The sequence below is a fragment of the Primulina eburnea genome, chromosome 7 (assembly GCF_022965805.1).
Source record: "Primulina eburnea isolate SZY01 chromosome 7, ASM2296580v1, whole genome shotgun sequence".
NCBI lineage: Eukaryota > Viridiplantae > Streptophyta > Magnoliopsida > Lamiales > Gesneriaceae > Primulina > Primulina eburnea.
In genome coordinates, this window is record NC_133107.1 from 19351354 (window position 1) to 19377285 (window position 25932).

Genomic DNA, 25932 nt, shown 5'->3' on the forward strand with positions numbered 1-25932 from the left:
ATTAAATTTTATTAATCAATATATAGATTGTTATCAAAAAAAATTGTAAGCTTCCTTTCCTCCGATCTTTCAAGACCCAAGGTGTCATTTTTGTTTTCTGATATTAATCCATAGATTTAATTGGTTACTCTCCGAATTCAATGAGAAATAAAAGCAGGTAACAGGAACAACAAATATTCGAATTTAGATCTTGTTAAAGTCTTAAAAGAGAAAGGGCTAAATTGAGGCCACAGTTCAACAGTTACCATATCTCCTGGAACCAGAAAACTGAAGTGCAATAGTATCGAAAAACATGAAAAATGTGTTACGAGATTAAATCATTAAATGATTTACCCAACAAAGTGCCTGTGTAGAAACACAAAGCACCAAAACCAGCTTGCAACTTAAATAAAACGCCTAGAATGCAAGCTTACTCACATGCTATCAACATCAATGAAGTCTTTCTTTACCAACAATGCAGCAAGTTGATAGAGTCCATTCGGTACAGAATTGTTAATTTCCGTGTGCTGATAATATTGAAACTTGAACCCAAGAATTTGTGAAGCAGGGGACTGCACAACATGAAAAAAGAATTAACACCACAAATTTCCGTTCTCATAAAAGCACCAAGAACATGTCGAAGAGAAACAATATACACACAATAGAGCATCAGTGGATACATTCAAAATCAAGGTACAAAGGGTACATTGCACGTCATCAGCTTCAATACCTTGGGAAACATCGGAATTAATTCCAAAAAAACACTGTTATCAAGCTGAAGCTCGAAGCATTCCAACACCTTTAACAAACAAAACTCCAGTAAGAATAAATTGTATAGAGTGACGAAACAGTATAACTATATAAGAAAGCATTAATTTGAAAAATAGATATCCAACTTACAATATCGAAAACTCGATTTGGATCAAGATCAAAGTGACCAATCAATGACTGTAAAGGATTAAAAAATTAGAAAAAGACATGAAAGAAAAATCCCCATTAAACTAAACCTCATATTAGTTTGAACCTTGATAATGCCAATTGTTGCAGCTGATGCATTTTCAGTCGATGCTTTAGGAACTTGAGAGAGGAGGGTGACCTAAAATTCGAGAACAAGCATCCTTCACTATGAGAAAAATACGAGAACTAATCTGATCTAGTCTACACATTGGAATCCCATTAAAAGGAATAAAATTTATTCAGATGAACGGGGATATATCCAGCAAAAACAAACCAGAGGAAAACATGATAATTTATTCCAGCATGTTTCTTCAAAAATGTTGGGATACGGTCAAAGCGGATTTAATGAAGGTGTTCGCTGAATTTTATCATGGAGGCATTGTCAATGGCATCACCAACGAAACTTACATTTGCCTTATCCCAAAGAAACAGGAAGCGCTCAAGGTTAAAGACTTTAGACCTATCAGTTTGATAATGAGTATGTACAAGATATTGGCTAAAGTTTTAACAAACAGGTTGAAGAAAGTATTGAGTCATACAATTGCTGAGAACCAATGCCTTTATTCAAGGAAGACATATCACTGATTGTTGTCTTATTGCGAACAAAATCGTAGAGGAATACAGAATGAAAAAGAAGAAAGGGTCGGTGCTCAAAGTCGATTTGGAAATGGCATACGATAACGTGGATTGGAGGTTTTTGGACTTCGTGCTACAAAAGAAAGGGATTGGTGTTAGATGGAGGAAGTGGATCAGGGGGTGTCTCCAATGTTTCCTTCTCAATTTTTATTAACGGACAGCCACGGGGGAAATTTAAAAGTGAGAGAGGTCTAAGGCAAAGGGACCCATTATCCTCTTTTCTTTTCAACCTAGTGATCGATGGACTGGGGCATTTGGTAGACATTGCTAAGATAACGAATGAGGTAAGAGGGCTGGAAGTAGGTAGAGATATGGTTGAAATTTCACGAATTCAATTCGCGTATGACACTTTGTTCTTTGTCCAATCTGAGAGGCATTTGATGGCTTGGGTGGAAATTTTAAATTCATTCAGCCTCAAATAGGGGATGAAAATCAATTAGGGAAAAAGTGTTTTGCTGGGAATTAATTTTACGGAAGAGAAGGTCGAAGGGTTGGCGTTAGCAATTGGGTGTAAAGAGGATAAATGGCTGATAAAGTATCTCGGGGCACCGTTGGGTGCGATCCTACGAAAATCGATTTTTGGGAACCCGTGATATCCAAAATGTCCAAGAAACTGGCAAGCTGGAAAAAGGCGTTTCTATCAAGGGAAGGTCGACTTAAACTAATAAAGTCGGTGTTAAATGAAATGCTAACATATTTCATGTCTCTATTTAAAGTGCCAATTCGTGTGGCAAAAAAGATGGAAAAATTAATGAGGGATTTTATGTGGGACGGAGCCAGTGGGAGACGCATTGTCATGTAGTAGCTTCGGATCAAGTTTGTAAACCAATAGACAGGGGGCTGGGTTTGGGAAATATTTGTTTGAGGAATATGGCAATCTTAGGGAAATGGTGATCGAGATGTTCGGTAGAAAGGGAATCTTTGTGGAAAAAAGTCATCAAGTGCATATATGGTATCCAAGATAATGGGTGGAACGTGGGGTTGACCAGGACCTCGACATTTAAAAGCCTTTGGAAATTTATCTCGCGCTTGTACCTGGCTTTTCATCTGTTAACTAGGGTGGTGCTCAAAGGGGGGTAATCTCATACGGTTTTGGGAGGACATTTGGGAGGGGTTTTGCCGTTTAAAGAGTGGTTCTCATCTTTGTTTCAGATTTCTACATCATTTAACAAACCAATCTCTAACTTCATCAATGTTGACAATCTTCCGGTTAACTCAACTTTTGACTGAGATGTGTGTTTTAGAAGAGATTTAAATGAGGTCGAATTGGGAGAGTTTAGCTCGTTATTAGGGGTCTTAGATTTTACTAATCTGGAGTCGGGCACAGAGGATTTTCGGGTTTTGTAGGGGGATCCTTCGGGTTTTTTTCTGTTAGGTCTTTCTACGACTCTTTTTTCCCGATTAGTATCTTTCCTTTATTCCCATATCATCATAATATCTGGAAAGTACCTATCCCGCTCAAGGTTCAAATTTTCTCATGGATCGTGGCTTTGGGAAAAGTATCGACTTGTGATGCATTGCATAGAAGATGGCCTCTATGTGCTTTATGCCCACATTGGTGCAGTTTATGCCGGAAACAAGAGGAGGACCAAGATCACCTATTGTTGCATTGTTTCTTCACGAGGGGGATATGGATAAAAGTATTGAAAGAGTTGGGTTTCGAGTGGACATTTCCAAGAAAGGCGAAGGACATGTTTCTCTTCGAGCCAGGCTTACTTCCCGGGAAAAGGACTAAGACATTTTAGTATTTGGTAATTCATTGTCTCCTTTGGTCAGTTTGGCTAAAACGGAACAAAAGAAATTTCACAGATGCATAACAGTCTGGAGACGAGATCTGGGAAATGATCAAATTCAGAGTTGCCAGTTGGTCGACTAGGTTGCCAGAGTTTAGTCACCTATTCATATCAGATATAGTTAGAGATTGGAAATTTATTTACAGCTAAAAATTGTGTAGTAGTCGTTGTAGGGTGCTTAGCGGACTTCTCATCCGCGCTTTTGAAACTTTTTCTGCAATTATAATAAAATTATCGTTTCATATAAAAAGAAGTACGAAATCAGTCAAATCCTGATGTGAATTATCATATTTGGCGATTAACCAACGGAAAATTAGAAAATAAATATACAAGGTACAAATGGTAATACCAGCTTAGCATAGCCCTCACTTTCTTCTCGGAGCAAGTTAAACTTGGTTTGTTGGTATAGAAGACGAGTATTTACTCGAACCTAAAATACAAAACGTGATACTTAAGTAAGTGGTTAAAAATAAAGCCTTAAACACAATAGCAAAAAATTATGATCGTTATAGTGTAATCGTAGTACCACAATACCTCTTTTGATTTAAGATCTGCAGCCTTTATCTTGATCATTTCAGTCTCCCCCAAAAACTCTTCCTGCAATGTCAGACAAAATCAACAGATAAGTTAGACATATGCATTCACATTAAAATACATAAGAAAGGTCAGCCTCTTTAACAAAATTCTCACCTCACAGCGCTCTTGAAAAAACCTCAAAGGAACCAGGGTAGATTCCACCAGCCATTTAGCCTGTGAGAAAAAAGAAAAATATCTCAAAGATTAACAAATAGTACATAACACCACCTCACATCTGAATACTCTTCGACAATGTTAACTAAAAATCCTAAACCACATAATAGCTTAGATATTCACCTTATCAGTTGGTACTTAACGGCGTCATTTTTTATGTGGACCCAATAATATTTCCAAGTTCATCATTTAAGTAATCTGTTAAAATTAAACTATCCAATTTGATCAAAATAAATGAGCCAAGTCCAAAATTAAATATGTTCCAGTTAATTGATTCAATTTCAACTATTAGATTAGCAATAGCTAAATTAGGTTTGAACTATGGTGTAAATATCATGCTGGTCATATGTAATCCTTATCATTCAGGCAGGTATTAACGAAATAAACCAACAAAAATTCCTTACAAATAACCAAATTTAGAAGTATATCTTACAGCCGACATTTACCATGGTATTGCGTAAATCTTGTCAAATTAGCAAAACATAACTTTTTAGATATGAGTTCCCAAATTATCACTGATAGGAAATCAAAACCAGAGTTCGGATGGTTAAGCCACCATGGCAAACAGGTCTAATTTGCAAGAATTTTGTCAACGAACTAGAAAAACTAATGCAATGCACGATTAAAAGGATTTCCACGAAGGTACCAACCAGTTTTATAAGGCGAGAACGATAATCACCAAGCATGGAAAGCTGCAACACAAGACACCACATAATCATTAAGCAACAGTAATCATACCGAAGAGCTTGAAAAAACAACGCAATACAACATTCACTATTTGCTTAAGAAAAGGAGTTCAATTAAGCTGACATCAAGGGCGGGGAATTAACACGGTATAACAGAACCAAGTCTCTGCCTTCTAATAAAATGTGGTTTTATATTCCGTCATCGATAGGAGAACAAAACAATCAATAAAACATTAAGCACTAATATTTTAAGAAATTACACATGCCAATCTAGAATCAACCACCAAGCATGAAGGAAAGTGGCCATGCTTCAAAGAAGAGCATGAGACAAAAAAAGGCATGGCTCTGTAGGTAAATGACAACTAGTTATTAGTTAAAGCCTAAAGGAATCAGAGAGTGCAGGATTGTTAAAGTCCAATATTTCGAAGCATAATCTGTCACCTTCTAAATAAACTCCATAAATGTAACTTTTATATTATTTCTACAGGGTAAAACTAAAGAATAAGGAGAAGGCTTATCCATGCTTCTCCATATCTTCACCTACCTTGTTTAACCCACTTTATGATCTTACTCTAAGAGATATAGAGAGTTCTGACAGATTGAAAAGCTCATCTTTACACACTGACAAAGAACCATACCATTATTCAAGAAATATTCAAAAAAGATCATCTTTAGATAAAGCCAACACGAATAACAAATAAAGAGAGAGAGAGAGAGAGAGACTAATTACATTCACCTAAGATGGGCAGAACTAAGTATGCAGTTAAATAAAATCTTGAAAAAACTCACATCTTGAGCCATTTGGGATACAACATCGGCAAAATATGATCCAACATCCCCTTCAGGACCACAATCAGAAAACTCTACAGCCTCCAAAGCCACTTTACATTTCTGTAAGGGCAAGTCCCCTCGAACCTATCAACCAAATGAAAATAAATAAATAAATATCAGCTTTACCAAATAAGCGAAATAGAAAAAGGAGAATTACAAAACCCCGCCTATGAAAATGCTAAAGCTAAAATTCTTAAAAAGAACGTTCTTATAGATTAAGTAAGGAATCTGAACATAAGATTTAAAGTGAAGGAAGAAATTAAACTATTCACCACTGTCCAGCAGAGTTCATAAAGAAAGCGAAGAACTGGAGCTGGGGAAGGGAACTTGAAATTCGAATTCTTTAGCTCTCTAATGGAGTCTTCGGTGAAGTATATGCACTCAAGAGAAGGCAGAGACATTATATGTTTGTTTATTTCGGACAATCAAACGAATCTTGAAGAATTCGGGGAGATTGAATTCAGAAAGAGTGTAGAAAATGAAGTCGTCACCGGCTCTTCTTGAGTCCAAATTCGAAATTGGTGTTGCCTAGGGTTTCAGATTGTGCCTAGAAGAGTTTGGGCGAAGAAGAAACGCTTCTCGCTGCTCATCTTTTTCTGTTCTTCCCACGCGCCTCGGGGATTAATTGTGCCAAAAAAAATTAAATGTGGGTATCTGAATTTTAAACAAAATGAGAATTTGATATATAAACTATTGAAAAAAAATTAATATAAATTAATTTTAAATTCATTTATTTACCAATTCACTCGAAATTCAAAATGATTTATTACGTATGGATTTTTATATAATAATCAAAGATTTTTACTGAAGACTACTTCAGAAGATATAAGTTCATTAAAATCACTTCTAAAAGCCTTCACAAACTATATCTTGGTAAAATAGTAAAAGACTTCTAATTTCCTGGTTAAACTCGAATATTATGTTTTAATCAATAATATTTCATTCTGAATTTCAAAGTTAAATAATTCTAAATCATATTATAGTAAGGATATGATCTAGCACAAATGATTTAACATGTTATACAAACTAAAAATAAAAACTTAATACATATAAACAAAAATTTAGAAAATAAATCAAAATTACAATTTGTATACCAAAAGTTGAGAACTCAATTATAAATCTCCTTGTTATAAAATATTGTTTCCCATGATATTGTCTTTCAACTAATCTTTTAATTTCTCAAATACTTCATCAACAAAGAATTCTGGAATATCTTCTTCAGGTTATTGAGCAGCTTGCGTTTGCATATTATTAAAGAACTAAGTGGAGTGTATTCAATCCAGAGTTTTGATGACTTTTTCAAATGATAGACTTTTATGGATTTGATAGATTTTTATTGACTTTTACAGAATCTCACAGATTTATAAAGAGTTTTATGTGGATTCATGTAGATTTTTTTGCAGACTTTTACAGAATCTCACATATTTATAAACAAATTTATGTGGATTCATGTAGACTTTTTTTTGCAAGATTTTTATATATTTTTGTGAATTTTTTTATAGGATTTTATAAATTTTGTACTTAATTATAACATTTTTTTATTAATTTCTTTGAACTAATAATTATTTTACATATATAACATATTCAGTTTAAAATAATTTTTCAATATTTATATTAATAAATAAAATTACTTATTTAATACTTACATGTATATATATGTGGGTTTGTATGTATATTTGTAAATTTTTAAAAATACGTCAATATATTAATTTGTAACTTTGTTTTAGAATTGATAATATAAATGTGAAAAGAATATTATTTATCATTGTGTAGATATAATTTTGTATAAAAATATCATAGCTTACATATTAATTGAAAATGCTAAAATTTTTTAAAAATTATGGTTGTTGCGAGGCTATTCAATTATTAAGAATTAAGCGGCGTTTTTTGGGTCATCTTTTATTATTATTGAATATTACATTAATTTGTATGTAAGCTATGATATTTTTATACAAAATTATATCTACAGAATGATAAATAATATTCTTTTCAGATGTATATTATCAATTCAAAAATAAAAGTTACATATTAATCAATTGGCGTATTTTTAAAAATTTACAAACATGCGTACAAACCCACATATATACACATATAAGTATTAAATGATTTTAATTTAAATAAGTAATTTTATTTATTATTATAAATATATTTCAAACTGAATATGTTATATATGTCAAATAATTATTAGTTCAAAGTAATTAATAAAAAATAATATGTTATAATTAAGTACAAAATTTATAAAATACAGGATTAAAAAATTCACAAAAGTCAATAAAAATCTTCCAAAAAAGTCTACATGAATCCACATAAATCTGTTTATAAATCTGTGAGATTCTGTAAAAGTCAATAAAAATATATCAAATCCATAAAAGTCTATCATTTAAAAAGTCATTAAAAGTCATCAAAACTCTGGATTGAATACACCCCACTAAGTATCCCTTGATTCAAAAGCCATAGATTTATCAGATTTTGAATATGTATAATCTATATTTTATAAAGAGCATTCTTCATTTATTCAATATATAAATCCATCATTTTCTCCATAAAATAAAATTCAGTACATTTATGAGAGATTATTTTGAAACTCTAAGAGAATCTTGTCCTTGTTATTTGTCATACGCTTGTTTATAAGATGCAATCTTTTTCAAAGCCATAGATCTTTCTTGTTTTTGGATCATCTCTTAACATTTTTTCCTAAAATTTTATAATGCTAACCCGTCATAGATAAGAAATAGAGTAAGTCTCATGTGAGACCGTCTCACGGGTCATAATCCGTGAGACGGGTCAACCCTACCCATATTCACAATAAAAAGTAATATTTTTAGCATAAAAAATAATACTTTTTCATAGGTGACCCAAATAAGAGACCCGTCTCACAAGTATGACCCGTGAGACCGTCTCACACAAGTTTTTGCCTAAGAAATACCATTTTCAGTGTAACTATATTCAAGTTTCTATCTCCAGATCCATGGAATACCAAATTTTATAAAAAATAAACATAAAGTTTTTTCATCCAATTTTTTGAAAATTACTTTTGAACACTTGGAGAGAATGATATCAAATCAACAAATAGGCATATAGACACATATTCTCATCCCAATCAATCCAACATATATCATATAATACAGATACCTGTCATATGTTACCCGGTCGCAACATACCTCAATTCTTCGTTTCCAGTTGATGTAGCCTGAAGATATCGGTATAATACTTTATCTACATCAATAACATACTCATTCCAATCAATAACATACTCCTAAATCATTAATATGAGTTTCAAATATCATTTGAAACTTCAAAAATTCATATCAAATGCAAATCATTATATAATTCAATTCCGACTTCGAATATGAGTTTCTTGTCGGTTATTCTACTACATATAGGAATTTCAACTTCAAATACATGCTATTCCAGCACTTTGATATTTAAAGCTGCTGGAATCAGAAGAAAATTACCTCAGTCAGAAGCCCTCGACGCGACGATCACAAATATATAATTTGTTTCGCGTTTAGACAGGGTTTCGAAATCGATTCAGACGAAAGAAAATCGAAATCTCTCGTATTCTCTCGAAGCCTCTGAAATGAACTGACAAAGGAAAAGAAAGAAAGAAAGGATTCTTATCCTCACCGCTTCGGCGCTCGGGCGATAGAATTCTCGCGCCCGAGCGCGAGACACTCTGCCCCCGAATTATGCTTGTACCGTGCTTGGCCGGTCACGAATTACCCCTCGAGCGCGGCATGTTCTTCCCAAACCCAATTGTCATATACCCTGGTGCTCGGGCGGTCATTTTCTACCGCCCTGGCGCCACTCATTTTGTACAAAATATTAATTTTGTGCTATATTGGCGTCCGGCTTCTCCACTCGAGATCTTACAACGTCAATTCATATCCAATATTCATTTTCTCAATTTCATTGTCATAATATAAATCAAATGCATAATCACATATCAAATTCATGTATTATCGATAATCACATAAGATTTACGATAATACAATTCACGGTCCTTACATTTTTCCCCCTCTTAAAAGATTTCGTCCTCGAAATCTCAAACATCTCTATATACATAATATTGGCAAACATATATATGTCACCAGTTATAGTACATATCAAAACTAAAATCAGTAAAAGGATCAGTATACATTAAATACAATAGAACAGATGGACTAGTATCAAATAAATGCGGAATTGAATCTCGCATTTTGCTTTCTAACTCCCACGGCGACTCTTCTACACCATGCCGTGTCCATTGCACTCGTACTAGAGGAATCGATTTATTTCGCAATATCTTTTCCTTTCGATCCATAATGCGAACAGATTGTTCAACATAGGAAAGAGAAGGATCCGGTTCAACCTCGTCAGGTGCAAGCACATGTGATGGATCCGGTTCATATTTCCTCAACATAGAAACATGAAACACATCATGAATGACAGATAGAGCTGGTGGCAATGCCAATCGATACGCAAGATCACCAACTCGATCCAGAATATCATATGGACCAACATAACGAGGAGATAATTTTCCTCGCATGCCAAATCGAATAGTGCCTCTAAAGGGAGATATGTTCAAAAACACTCTGTCACCTTTCTGGAATTCCAAGGATCGTCTTCGTTTATTCGCATAACTCGTTTGACGATCCTGAGCAGCTTTCATCCGCTGTCGAATCAACTGAACCTTATCATTCATTTCCTGTATCATTTCATGTCCAGTCAATTGTCTTTCACCAATTTCATCCCAGGATAACGGTGATCTACATCGTCTCCCATATAGAGCTTCAAACGGTGTCATACCAATACTCGTTTGAAAGCTATTATTATAAGAAAATTCAACTAATGGTATGGCATCTTGCCATCCCATTCTAAAGTCCATCACAATCGCACGCAAAATATCCTCTAAAGTCTGAATCGTACGCTCAGTTTGGCCATCAGTTTGAGGATGATAAGCAGTACTCATAGCCAAACGTGTACCCATCGCTTCCTGAAAACTACCCCAGAATTTAGAAGCAAACCTGGGATCACGATCAGATACAATCAAGATTGACACACCATGCAGTCTCACAACATTCTCAATGTATAAACGAGCCATTCTCTTATAAGGATAAGTCCGTTCATACGGAATAAAATGCGCAGATTTCGAAAGCCGATCAATAATGACCCAAATAGCATCACAGCCCTTGGGCGAACGAGGTAAATGAGTCACAAAATCCATAGCAATATGTTCCCAATTCCATTTCGGGATTTCAAGACTACGGAGCAATCCTCCCGGTTTCATTCTCTCGGCTTTCATTTGCTGGCAGACAAGACATTTCGAAATAAACTCAGCAATGTCCTTCTTCATATGTTTCCACCAGAATTGAGGTCTCAATGTCAAATACATCTTCCGACCTCCAGGGTGAATAATGTATTTGCTACAATGTGCTTCTCAAAGAAGGGCAGATTTCAAATCAGAATCATCAGGAACTACCAGTCGACCGTTAATCATAAAGAACCATCAGAAGAAATCTGGAATCCAGGCTGATGTCCAGCAGATACAAGTTCTTTCGACTTTTGGATCTAAGCATCGCTTTGTTGGGCCTTTCGTATTTTTGATATCAAATTCGGCTCAATTTGCAATGGTGAGACAGTGACAGAATTCCAATTCGAGTGAAAAGTCCAGCCAGAAGTACATATATCCTCGTGTACTTTGGCGACATTGACAGAAGCTAAAACAGAATCATACACTTTACGACTCAGGGCATCCGCAGTAACATTCACCGATCCAGGGTGATATTGAATCTCACAATCAAAATCCTTCAAGAGATCCATCCACCTGCGTTGCCTCATATTCAGATCAGATTGAGAAAAGAGATATTTCAGACTCTTATGGTTCGAATAAATAACAAACTTTTCTCCGTACAAGTAATGACGCCAGATCTTCAGAGCAAACACAATGGTAGCCAATTCGAGATCATGAACAGGATAACGCGTTTCATGAGATTTCAATTGACGAGACACATAAGCAACCACTTTGTCATGTTGCATCAGAATACAGCCCAAACCTTTACCAGACGCATCTCTACACACCACAAATCCCCCGGTACCTGAGGGAATAGTAATTACAGGTGTTGTGGTCAATCTCGTCTTCAATTCAAGAAAACTAGTGTAAAGAGCCTAAAAATCCTTACTTGGAAAACTTGCAATAGATTTATGGGACCAAACTATACAATAACATTCCTCGAATGTCGTCCAATTTTCTCTAAATCTCGAAAATTCCACAATTACCCACGAGTCCTCAGTATTCACAATTTTATTTTATAGATTTCCCGCATCATAAGGGTTCAATAGCCTTAAGTTTATTCAACCCAAGATTAATTCCCATAACACGTCTTACATTCCTATAAATACTTAAAATCCCAAGTGTTCCTCAAAAGTTCTCAATTACATCCTTAAAATTTGAAAATTGCAATCTGACCCTTACAGTTCTCCAAATTTACATTTTGGCCCTACAACTCTTCGAAAGTTGCATCATTGTCCTCATAAAATTTTTCCATCTTTACCTCATTAAACTTTTAAATTCTCGAACTCAAAATTAAATCCCAAAATTTGGTAAATTCAAAAATAGTCCCTTAGAATTTTTTTGTTTTGCACTTAGGTCTTCAAATTATTAGTTATTACAATTAGGTCCCTAAAACTCTCAATTCATGCAATTCCATCCTTAAATCTAACTAGTAGAGCATGTATCCTAAATAAATTTTCATAATTAATATTACATTTCCATAGATACTTAAAATCCTCAAACCTTCTTTTTAACTTAAATGAACTTACTTGCTAGCTAAAATAAATTCTGGAAATGTTTCTTGAATCTTAAATTTTATCTCTAAACTCCAACTCCAGTCCGGCCTCACTGAAATAACTGAAATGATAAAAATCAAACTACTGCATGAAATAATAAAATAATTAACTTTAAATACTCATGCAACAAAAAAAATCATTTTAATTTAAATACTAGAATTATGCATGGTTTATACGTAGTCTAAGTTACGGGTTCTAAAACTAGCTTCACATGCATCTGACCAAATGAATCTCTGATTCTTCTGTGTCAGTTGAGTAATAGGTTTAGCTATCTTCGAAAATCCTTCAATAAAACGATGATAATATTCAGCCAAACCCATGAAGCTATGGATCTTAGGAACATTCGTAGGTCTCGGCCAATTCAATACACCTTCAACCTTCGTACGATCAACAAATATGCCATGTCTCGAAATGACGTGGCCTAAAAATACCACTTTGTCCATCCAGAATTCACATTTGGACAATTTGGTATATAAATGACTAGTACGAAGAGTTTGAAGTACCAGTCTCAAATGTTCAGCATGCTCCTTCTTCGATCTCGAATACACAAGAATATCATCAATAAAAACAATAACGAATTGGTCTAGATAATCTCGGAAGACACGATTCATTAAATCCATAAAGATAGCAGGAGCATTCGTAAGACCAAAAGGCATAACCAGGAATTCATTGTGGCCATACCTCGTACGAAAAGCAGTTTTGGGCACATCTTCGTCTCGAACTCGTACTTGATGATACCCAGAACGAAGATCAATCCTCGAGTAAACAGAAGTACCCTGAAGCTGATCAAACAAATCATCAATACGGGGAAGTAGGTACTTGTTCTTCACAGTAGCCCGATTCAACTGCCTATAGTCGATACACATTCGCATTGTACCATCTTTCTTTCGAACAAATAAAACTGGAGCTCCCAAAGGCGATACACTCGGTCGAATATATCCCTTGTCGAGAAGATCCTGTAATTGTTCTTTCAATTCTTTCAATTCCAGTGGTGCCATGCGATAGGGAGCTTTAGATAAGGGAGCAGTCTCCGGCATAAGATCAATACTAAACTCAACTTCTCGATGAGGAGGAAAATCAGGAATCTCATCGGGAAATACATCCGGGAATTCTTTCGCAACAGGAATCTCAGATAAATAAGATTCCTTCTTAGAGCCATCAATAGCGTAAATAAGATAACTCTCATCTCTGCTAGTCAACAATCGGTACATTTCCAAGGAAGATACCAATGGAATTTTGTCTTGGGAACCCTTGCCATAAAAATTCCACTTGGGTCCATCAATCGGTCGAAATCGAACCACTCCATGACAACAATCAACAGTAGCTCGATTTGTCGTCAAGATATCCATGCCAACAATACAATCAAAGTCGTGCATTGGGAGGACAATCAAATTCAGAAATGCCACATTATCCTCATATATCAGTACACAATTATACACAGCCTGCTCAGACAAAATAATCTTCCCTACTGGCGTGGCTATCGACAAAGTATCATACAACGGGGTACACTCAATACCATGAGATGCAACAAATGCATGAGATATGAATGAATGAGATGCTCCTGTATCAAATAAAACATGTGCAGGATAATCGCAAAGCGTGCAAGTATCTGCAATCACACTACCAGGAGCTTCTCTCGCTTGATCCTCCGTCATGGCGTACACTCTCACTTGAGGAGGAACTTGGGCACTCTGACCACCCGGTCCTCGATATCGTGGGACACTCGACTGCTAAAAAGAAGGAACAGCAGGTCTCGTCATACCAGGGCCATCTCTAAATTCTGGCAGGGGTTGAGAAGAAGTCGTACCTGTAGTGACCCGTTCCAGAATCACCTACTAATCAAGAACTAAGCATGCAACTAACTTAATTAATAATAATCAGAGATAACAGCGGAAATATGGACAAATGACAGTAGTTATACAACCCAATCGAAATCAGAACAATCTCAGAATATATTCGGTACAACCATATCGAAATAGAATAGTACTGAAAACTAAACCAACCAGATACTTACTGTCCTCCTCCTGCTCTTCCCGAGCTGTCCAACCTGAGGCCTGCCCCGTGGGAATGGGGTGTCCAAGATAAACAAAACCGAGGACGTGAGCGATAAGAACGCCCAGTACAAAAGCATGAGTATACAAGCCTATATGAAATGCACATGCTATGATATGATACCAGGGTAGTCAAGAAACAGGAGTAACAAAGGATCTCAAAATGCTCAGTCTAGAGGCGCCAAGTGGATAGTGCCGTGCGGTACTCCTCTGGGTCACTACATCCACTACAAGAACAGACGTGGACCTAAAATGTCCCGGATCACCGAAGCCCTCCCGATCCGTCGGCCACTGTGTACTCTCGGTGTCCATGCGTCCACAAGACAAGACAGGGCTGAGCGGCCCCACAAGATATAGCTTATCTCGAAAGAGATACAGCTCAACAGTAAAGGCTATCTCGAAGGAGATACGGCTCAACATGAAATGCAACATGCAGTAATAAACGTGACATAATAGCATGCATCATATGACATATATCAATGCACCACATAATCATGCAACACATATAAGAATGTATACTCGACCAGGATATCTCGGATAGTACTTTCGTACCTCTATCACAGCAAGCCTAGCCTTACGCAACACCGCTAATCAGGTCTAGAACAAGCCTACGCATCAAAAGCATACCCAATGAACAATACTACCATGCTCGACTAGCAAAACCAGTACTACCAAAGGTTTAGGGTTTACCTTCGTCCGTCGACAGCCCTTTGATGTCGATTGCCTCGTAACTCAGGCGTCGCTACACTACCAATCCTGGCAGCTCTTGGCTATCGCTCGACCGACAACTAACCCTAGAAACCTTCCAAACCTCTCAAAATGAGACACAACTTCAAGAATTGTCAATACAAAAATGAGGAATTCCGAGCACTATTTATAGGCTATGTTCGGATCCACCGAACACACTTCGGAACGTCCGAACTCCTACGTGTCCATCAGCTCTTGACACCTCACGATCGGATCCACCGAACCTACACTTCGGAACGTCCGAACTCCCACGTGTCCATCGGCTCTTGACACCTCATGATCGGATCCACCGAACCTACACTTCGGATCGTCCGAACTCCCACGTGTCCATCTGCTCTTGACACCTCATGATCGGATCCACCGAACTCACTTCGGATCGTCCGAACTCGTCGGTGCTACCGAACCATCTTCGGTCCGTCCGATCATGACCACGGTCAAAATTACACATTAAACCTTCTTAATCACCATTAATCCGTTAATTACCCAATTTGGAATTCGGGCTACTACATTCTCCCCCCCTTAAAAAGATTTCGTCCTCGAAATCAAGTTTAGAGGATGAACAAAACGAAATAACAACATCGTTATTACATCTCAATTGTTGTTGAACACAACTGATCTAGAAAATCCCGAAAGACTCGATTCATCAGATCCATGAACACTGCTGGCGCATTCGTCAATCCAAATGGCATAACTAGAAACTCGTAATGCCCATATCGAGTACGAAATGCAGTCTTGGAAATATCATCATCCCTAACTCTCATCTGATGATAACCCGATCGCAAGTCAATCTTGGAGTAAACAGAAGTACCCTGAAGCTGAACGAACAAGTCATCAATACGAGGTAATGGATACTTGTTTTTGATCGTCACACGATTCAGCTGGCGATAATCAATGCACAATCGCATAGATCCATCTTTCTTCTTGACAAACAAGACTGGGGCTCCCCAAGGTGAAACACTCGGGCGAATATAACCTTTATCAAGAAGATCCTATAATTGCTGCTTCAATTCTCTCATCTCTGACGGAGCAAGACGATAGGGGCACGAGAAATCGGTGCAGTCCCTGGCATTAACTCAATGCCAAATTCCACCTCTCTAACCGGAGGAAAACCAAGAATCTCATCTGGAAAAACATCAGGAAATTCACAAACCACTGGAATATCCTCTATACCAACACTACCTGTGGACGAATCAATCGCATAGATGAGGTAGCCTTCCCCGCCCGCCTCTAAAGCACGACAGGCTTTCAGAGCAGATACCACTGGCATCGGAGGTCGCGCTCCCTCACCATAGAAAAACCAACTAGAGCTCTCAGTCGTATGAAACTGAACAAGCTTCTGGTAACAATCCACGGTAGCTCGGTAGGTAGTCAATAGGTCTATACCTAGAATACAATCAAAATCTTCCATCTCCAAGATCATAAGATTTGCAATCAATTCGTTACCCTCAAAATCTAAGGGACAACCCATCACTAGACGCTTTGCTAACACCGAATGACCCATCGGGGTAGAAACAGAAAGAATGACGTCTAGAGAAACATACGGTAACTTATGACGCTTAACAAATCGTCCTGGTCACCCCAACGACCTACACTTCCCTGACTACTCTCATCACCAAAGTGGTCAGCCATCGCTACAAGATAGAATAGGGAAAATGGTAAAATGGTCCACGAAAAATCCCAAAATAGAATCTATATCCCAAAATCGTAAGCATGCTCTGATACTATAAATGTAGTGACCCGTTCCAGAATCACCTACTAATCAAGAACTAAGCATGCAACTAACTTAATTAATAATAATCAGAGATAACAGCGGAAATATGGACAAATGACAGTAGTTATACAACCCAATCGAAATCAGAACAATCTCAGAATATATTCGGTACAACCATATCGAAATAGAATAGTACTGAAAACTAAACCAACCAGATACTTACTGTCCTCCTCCTGCTCTTCCCGAGCTGTCCAACCTGAGGCCTGCCCCGTGGGAATGGGGTGTCCAAGATAAACAAAACCGAGGACGTGAGCGATAAGAACGCCCAGTACAAAAGCATGAGTATACAAGCCTATATGAAATGCACATGCTATGATATGATACCAGGGTAGTCAAGAAACAGGAGTAACAAAGGATCTCAAAATGCTCAGTCTAGAGGCGCCAAGTGGATAGTGCCGCGCGGTACTCCTCTGGGTCACTGCATCCACTACAAGAACAGACGTGGACCTAAAATGTCCCGGATCACCGAAGCCCTCCCGACCCGTCGGCCACTGTGTACTCTCGGTGTCCATGCGTCCACAAGACAAGACAGGGCTGAGCGGCCCCACAAGATATAGCTTATCTCGAAAGAGATACAGCTCAACAGTAAAGGCTATCTCGAAGGAGATACGGCTCAACATGAAATGCAACATGCAGTAATAAACGTGACATAATAGCATGCATCATATGACATATATCAATGCACCACATAATCATGCAACACATATAAGAATGTATACTCGACTAGGATATCTCGGATAGTACTTTCGTACCTCTATCACAGCAAGCCTAGCCTTACGCAACAGCGCTAATCAGGTCTAGAACAAGCCTACGCATCAAAAGCATACCCAATGAACAATACTACCATGCTCGACTAGCAAAACCAGTACTACCAAAGGTTTAGAGTTTACCTTCGTCCGTCGACAGCCCTTTGATGTCGATTGCCTCGTAACTCAGGCGTCGCTACACTACCAATCCTGGCAGCTCTTGGCTATCGCTCGACCGACAACTAACCCTAGAAACCTTCCAAACCTCTCAAAATGAGACACAACTTCAAGAATTGTCAATACAAAAATGAGGAATTCCGAGCACTATTTATAGGCTATGTTCGGATCCACCGAACACACTTCGGAACGTCCGAACTCCTACGTGTCCATCAGCTCTTGACACCTCACGATCGGATCCACCGAACCTACACTTCGGAACGTCCGAACTCCCACGTGTCCATCGGCTCTTGACACCTCATGATCGGATCCACCGAACCTACACTTCGGATCGTCCGAACTCCCACGTGTCCATCTGCTCTTGACACCTCATGATCGGATCCACCGAACTCACTTCGGATCGTCCGAACTCGTCGGTGCTACCGAACCATCTTCGGTCCGTCCGATCATGACCACGGTCAAAATTACACATTAAACCTTCTTAATCACCATTAATCCGTTAATTACCCAATTTGGAATTCGGGCTACTACAGTACCCCTGTTCGGACATACTCGAGAGAAATGGCCTTCCTGCCCACACTGATAACAAGTACCAAACATACCTCGACACTGCTCGATAGTATGTTTATCTCCACAATGGCTACAGTAAGGAGCAATCACAAGACTCCCTCTCTGTGATCCACTCGAGCTCGAAGAAGACGAGGAACCAGAAGCAATCTTCTTAAACTTCTTACCTCTCGGTCGCAAAGTAGGCTGCTGAGCTGACACTGGAGGTGGAGGAGTATACTGTGGACCTCCTCTCCTAAGTCCAGCCTCGGCTGCCTTGGCTCGTTCAACTGCCTTTGCGTAGCTGGTAGGCAATCCAAAAACAACATATGTATTCAAAGCAGGATGTAAACCATTTACAAACCTGTTATATTTTACCCTCGCATTCCCAGCTACGTGAGGTGCATACTTCAACAACGTAGAAAACTTCGAAGCATACTCTACAACAGACATCGTTCCCTGCTGCAGATTATTGAATTCATTCTCCTGAGCAGTATAATAGGAAGGAGGGGAATACTGCTCCAAAAACTGGGCCTTGAAGACATCCCAAGTGACTTCAGTCCCGCCCTCTTTCAATCCAATCTCAGCGGCTTCCCACCAAGATTTAGCTCGGTCTTTCAGCTGATACAGAGCAAATTTCAGTCTCCGAGCCTTGAAATACTCAACAATATTAAACAAGTGCTCGATATCCTTTAACCAGGCTTCAGCTCTTTCAGCACTCTCAGTGCCAAAGAACCTCGGTGGTTTCAGATCCTGGAATCGAGCCATTACCAAATCCATGGACAATCCTATAAATTGCCCAACTATCCTCTCAGTACTGCTACTCGCAGTTTCATTTGTGTGATCCATCTACAAATCAATGGTGAATATCACAAATCAATACCAATTTCATAACATCATTATCTCATATCATCAATCTCATCAGATACTTAATCAAATCAAATCAAGTAGGAGCAAGTAATACAAATAAATCAAACACATACACACAATTCATTTGTGCCTATTCCAGTGTACACAAAACTCAATAGAGCATTCCCTGCTATACTCTAATGCCATCTAGTGTGGGGCCCTTAGTTCCTAATCGTTATTACAATACAATCAGATTAGGGTTAATTAATTACAGCGGAAAACGAGTTTAAATTTTCTTTACAATGAGCCCAAAATACCTCTTCTATAATTTGAAATAGTTACTAATTTCCAATCATAAAACACGTTCACACCTAATCAAAACCAATCACATACAAAAAACTCATATCCTCGGGACATGCCCCGGTATATAGATACTTATACATATAATAGGAACAAGACATAAAAATAAACCTCAGCCCAAGCTGTGGCTTCCTCAAGAAGTACCCTCTCCGGTCACCTGATATCCTGGAGTACCTGCCATTGTCCACACACAAAGACAACAACATCCCCCCTTGGAGGTGAGCAAAGCTCCGTATGGAACAACCAATCATATATACAACAGATATCTAAACAATGATATATGATATGCAATGCATGTATGTCGTGGAGGTATCAGGTCAAATGCCCATCCACTGAGCACATGTCAGAATCAAACGAATCGCTATCAAATCAATGCTCGAGCTGGCACACCGGCCTCAATAAGGGATATTCGTATGATAGCGTCGACAAAGCGCCATCAAATCCCAAATTTCATATCCAATCATCGGGGCCACAAATGTCTATGCTTTACGGGTCATATAATACCAGCATAGCAATTGTGTTCACAAACCCCAGAATCCAATCAAATCATATCAGGGTATCTAAGGATCACAGCTCAACGTGCATGTCATGTATCGATGTATGCATTAAACGATGTGTGTTAACAAAATATTTATTTTATACATCGATATCCAAATCTCAATGTCATGTATGCCACATCAAATCAACAAATAGGCATATAGACACATATTCTAATCTCAATCAATCCAACATTTATCATATAATGCAGATACATGTCGTATGTCACCCGGTCGCTTTGAAACTTCAAAAATTCATATCAAATCCAAATCAGTATATAATTCAATTCCGACTTCGAATATGAGTTTCTTGTCGGTTATTCTACTACATATAGGAATTTCAACTTCAAATACATGCTATTCCAGCACTTTGATATTTAAAGCTGCTGGAATCAGAAGAAAATCACCTCAGTCAGAAGCCCTCGACGCGACGATCACAAATATATAATTTGTTTCGCGTTTAGACAGCGTTTCGAAGTCGATTCAGACGAAAGAAAATCGAAATCTCTCATATTCTCTCGAAGCCTCTGAAATGAACTGACGAAGGAAAAGAAAGAAAGAAAGGATTCTTATCCTCACCGCTTCGGCGCTCGGGCGGTAGAATTCTCGCGCTCTACCGCCCGAGCGCGAGACACTCTGCCCCCGAATTTTGCTTGTACCGCGCTCGGGCGGTCACAAATTACCGCTCGGGCACGGCATGTTCTGCCCAAACCCAATTTTCATATACCCTAGCGCTCGGGCGGTCATTTTCTACCGCCCAGGCGCCACTTATTCTGTAAAATATTAATTTTGTGCTATATTTGGCGTCCGGCTTCTCCACTCGAGCTCTTACAACGTCAATTCATATCCAATATTCATTTTCTCAATTTCATTGTCATAATATACATCAAATGCATAATCACATATCAAATTCATGAATTATCGATAATCACATAAGATTTACGATAATACGATACACGGTCCTTACAAAAACTCTCAATATAATATCAGTAATTGAACTAAAAGTTCATTTTACTGTTTTGAGAATAAATTTTTTTCTCAACTAAAGGAGATATACCTCATTTTTCAATAGATATAATTTGTAATATAATAAATTTCGAGAAGTTATAACTTCTTTGTTGCTGGATATTATTACTAAAAAAATTAGTAATTCTACATTTCTAAATATAACAAAAGATTTTCATAAAATCATCATTGTTTGTATGAGCCATTTACATATGATGTATTGGTCAAATATCTTTCCACGATAGTCTCAATATAGTTTTTCCCACAGAATATCTCGTTCTTCTATAAGAAGAATAAGATCACAATTTTTGCTTTCTATATATAGAGTTTAATCACTATCATCTTTTTTTACAATATTGACATATGATGTGTTAGTATCAGAATTGATATTATCATCTTTTTTTTTTGTTTTAAAAATTCTTGAAAATCATTGCATAATGAATCATTTTGATTTAATATATCACTAGTTGTTAAGCTAAAAATTTCTGAGTTATGAGCCTCTATTTTCCATATTGAGCTATAATATTAGGTGGTTCCACGAGTTAAAAAGTCTGGTAATTGATTATCTTCACATTTCTTATAATAAATTTAAAAGTCAAAAGGAGCTAAATGAGCATATCAACTAGCAAACATTTGTTTAGAGACATCATATTAAAATATTATGAAACGTAAACTTTATAGATTTACAATCTTTTTTTATAATAGTTTTTTATTATATAAATCATTTTGAAATTTTAATATACATATAACAATAGCGAGAATTTCTTACCGTTGAATAATTTTTCCCTACATTATTTCATTTTCCAGAATAAAATTTATGAGATATTCTTGTTTTTAATTATCAATTTGTTTTAAAATTCCTCCAAAACCTCTATAAGATATATTTGTTCCAACATTTTTCCCCATTGGAAATTAGCAAGCATAAGATATTATAGATTTTTTTACTGTTCCTTATTTTTTCTAACAGCCTCAATATGCTTAGTAGTCCATGGTGAAGGATTTTTCTAAAGCCTATCATAAAATAATAGAATTTTCATTTAATTTTTTTTATTAAAAAGATATATAATTTAAACATTCTAAAAATTTTTGTAACTTAGTTTTTTTAATTATAATATCAAGGAATTTGAACCAAATTCAATGCTTCTTTGAATATGAATAATTTTTCTTTTTTCAATTATAGGACTAAGAAATCTAATATTATTCTAAAACAAAGACATTTTGGGTTTTGATATAACAAGATTGTTAGGAACGGGAAATAGTTTAGAGAGGGAGGGGGGGTGAATGAATTCTTTCTAATTTTACTGTTTTTGAATTTTTGCTATCAACCGTTTTTAGGCGGTTGAAAAATATTTTCTCAAACGGTTGAAAACTTGAACTACTGGTTGTGCGGAAAACAATTCAGATTTTTCAATGACCAATAAAATTAGTGACACCCTTAACAACAATAAGTGACTGAGAAATATTTAAGTATGCAAGAAATAGATGACAACGGATTTTATGGATGTTCGGAGATTGATTACTCCTACGTCACCCCTTCTTCCCTTGTTAGGAAGGATTCCACTAAAAGACTTTGACTTTACAAAATATTTGTAACAGTCCGATCCAACCAGGACTTATCACACTGTCTGTATTGGAACTCTTAGTGATCACTTTACACTTCTGGATATTAAGAACCCTTAGTTCTCCAGACACCACAAATTTTAATCAAATAACCACCAGGTTACTAATATGAAAACAGTAGTTTGTTTGAGTAGCACGAAAATATCCTTGGATGATCAAGTATGTTTCTGTTGAACTGCATGCAGAGAGAGCGAAGATGAATATTGACTATGATTGCGCTCTCAGATTTCTTTTGAAGGCGAGCTGAATAATCTTTGTGCGGCTTCACGTGTTTAGCTTGCAACTGTGGGGACCCGGACGCTAATCAAGTTCTTAATCATGTTTGGGACTAATTAATCAATTATAAAACAGGGTCTAATTTAATTTTTTTTTTTAAAATACAAAACGGAAACGTAATGTAATTTACTCAAATTACATATTAAACATAAATATACATCTCAGTATAAAAGTACAAGTCATGTACAACATACATTTATTCACTAGGGTTTAACAGCTAATATCACGTGTCTAACCCTATCTCTAAATCAAGTCCGGAATCACCACGCTAAACTCGTCTTCTCTCATCCTCTTCTCGACCCTGATCCAGCCCCACCTGTTGTCATGCACACATACAAAACAAGACAACAGCCGGATAACTCCGGTGAGATATAAATATCCCAGTATAAACAATGTAAACATGCAGTCATATAAAAGCATATACGAAAGCATATATAAGAAATATTCTTAATCGGTATCAAATCAGAATACATAAATCAATATCAAACATTCAATAATCATGAATGGCATAAACAATGTAAATCAACAGGTCATATCAGACTCAACTCAACCGACGCGTCGTCTCAGACTCGACTCAACTGACACGTCGTCTCAGACTCGACTCAACTCTATCCTAGGGATCCCGATGTCTGGATATAGGTATTATATCGAATCTCAGTCGATAGGAATGAATCAATCCCTAAACGGCATCGATATAATTCATATATCAGTGTCTGGGCGAATCAGCCGCAGAATTGACGACTCAGTCAATAACCTGACGAATCAGCCAGTAATTAGGCGAATCAGCCAATAATCAGACAACTCAGCCTGTAATTAAGCGAATCAGCTTAAGTTTAGACGAATCAGTCAATAACCCGACGAATCAGCCGGTGACTAGGCGAATCAGCCTATGACTCAACGACTCAGAAATCAATACATACAGTCAGTATCTAAGCAAATCAATCAATGACTAGCGAATCAGCAGTCCTTACATGCAGTGGCTATAATCAATAGACAACAAACATCAATCTCATCAATTACAAGAATCAATGTAATAACTAAGTATGTGATTTAGGGAAACTCGAGTCAAACCTTCCTCGAGTTGTGCAATCCCAACTCAACATTAATTTATACCTTTTTTTCTGATATTCTGACTCTGTCGACGTCTCGAACCCCAAGCCTGTTAATACTCAGTGTCCAGTTGTAGCCTACGTCGCTAGGAACTCGGTACCGAAGTCGGATTCCAAATCAGACGGACGGATCGATCGCAAATCCAATTCTAAAATCAAGAAGCAATATTTCCTCTGAATTTTCGATTTTTATCTCTTCATTTACGTTACTGTATATATATATATATACACACGACCTGCAACCCGCCAAGTGGTGATCTTTCACGCTGCATGTCTCGCGCATATGCGCGACACTACCGGCGCATATGCGCGAGACCTACTGGTCTTCGCGGTGAAATTCTCGGCAGCTCGCGCATATGCGCGACTCGTTTCCGCGCATATGCGCGAAGCCTTCTGTTGTTTCCGCGCATGTGCGCGCATCCTCATCGCGCATGTGCGCCGACTCCACTGAATTTCTCGCGCATGTGCGCGCGTATAACCGCGCATGTGCACCGAGGCTACTGTTCTCGCACATTTAATTTTCACCCGTTATCTCAAACCGTGTCCCGATTAATCTTTTCATAATCGCATCAATTATAGGTCAATAATTACGGATTCCTAGGATTAAATTTCCGGGCATTACAGCAACACTCTCTGATGATATAGCCAAATGACTTAATGGTCGGAAAGGACAATTAACGTAAACCTGAGCTTCTGAATCAGATGAATCGCTTTCATCTTTATGAGCAATAAATGTTTGCATTTAATCTTCCTTTTGCTCATCATAAATCTGAAGCTCTTTCCTTGAGGATTTCTTTTTAAGGCAACTGTTCTTTTAGCATCAGAATACGAAGTCTATCTCTGAGCTTCCTTTCTGGGATAAAGAGTTAAATGCATATCATTCTTGGAATTGATGTGCAATCGTTGACTTCAAGAAGTTTTGAATGCATTTAACCTGTCAGAGAATGTATTTTAGCAATAAGTGATTCTCTTAAATGGATCGGTTCACTTTTGCCGTAATATAAAGAATCAGCGGTTGAGAAACCTGTAGGTTTTTGCCGGTTGAGCTTATTAGGATTCAAGCCGCGGTTGATTTTGATTTGTCATACACCAAAATATGGTTAAACGCTAGTTTTATTTCTTAACAAAGATCATTTTGAATAGTTTTTTTTTTAAAATTTCTAAATGTTTAAAATATGTTTCAATATCATTAAAAAATATTATAATATCATCTAAATATACAATAATAAAATTACTTTAAATACAAAAAATATTATTCATGATTTGTTGAAATTATAAAGGAATATTCTTCATACCAAAATGCATAAATGTACATTCATATAGTCCAATAGAGACATTGAAAGTAGTTTTGTGTTTACAATTTATAGCTAATCTAGGAACACAATGTTTTTTCTGAATATTTATTAACATAAAAAACAGTACGAGACCTAGGAGAATTAAAAATTATTATTCTCTAATAAAGAATGAACAATATGACTTCAATCCGAAAATGTTACAAATCGGTTAAACCTGATATATGGTTCGTTTGAACAATATGACTTCAATCCGAAAATGTGAACTCACTTTGGCTCGTAAATGATCGATTGTACATATTATACTTGAGTACATGAGAAAATTATTATACCGACTGTTGGTGGGAGCCATCTCTTTAGCCTACGTTATTCACTTCAGAGTATTGA

The 25932-nt window shown here is 37.0% G+C and overlaps 1 protein-coding gene across 1 annotated transcript in view; it reads right to left on the bottom strand.

The window, feature by feature from the left end:
• Positions 1–6270, bottom strand: part of LOC140837291 (THO complex subunit 2) — a 40900-nt gene extending 34630 nt beyond the window's left edge. The window contains exons 1-10 of the mRNA XM_073203409.1: positions 5905–6270; positions 5591–5716; positions 4766–4807; positions 4056–4115; positions 3900–3962; positions 3715–3795; positions 1004–1075; positions 880–927; positions 710–778; positions 418–551 (exon numbers count right to left, since the gene is read on the bottom strand). Coding sequence (XP_073059510.1) covers positions 418–551; positions 710–778; positions 880–927; positions 1004–1075; positions 3715–3795; positions 3900–3962; positions 4056–4115; positions 4766–4807; positions 5591–5716; positions 5905–6033 — 824 coding nt within the window. The 5' untranslated portion in view covers positions 6034–6270. The remainder of the gene's footprint in view (positions 1–417; positions 552–709; positions 779–879; positions 928–1003; positions 1076–3714; positions 3796–3899; positions 3963–4055; positions 4116–4765; positions 4808–5590; positions 5717–5904) is intronic.
• Between the last annotated feature and the right edge of the window lie 19662 nt (positions 6271–25932).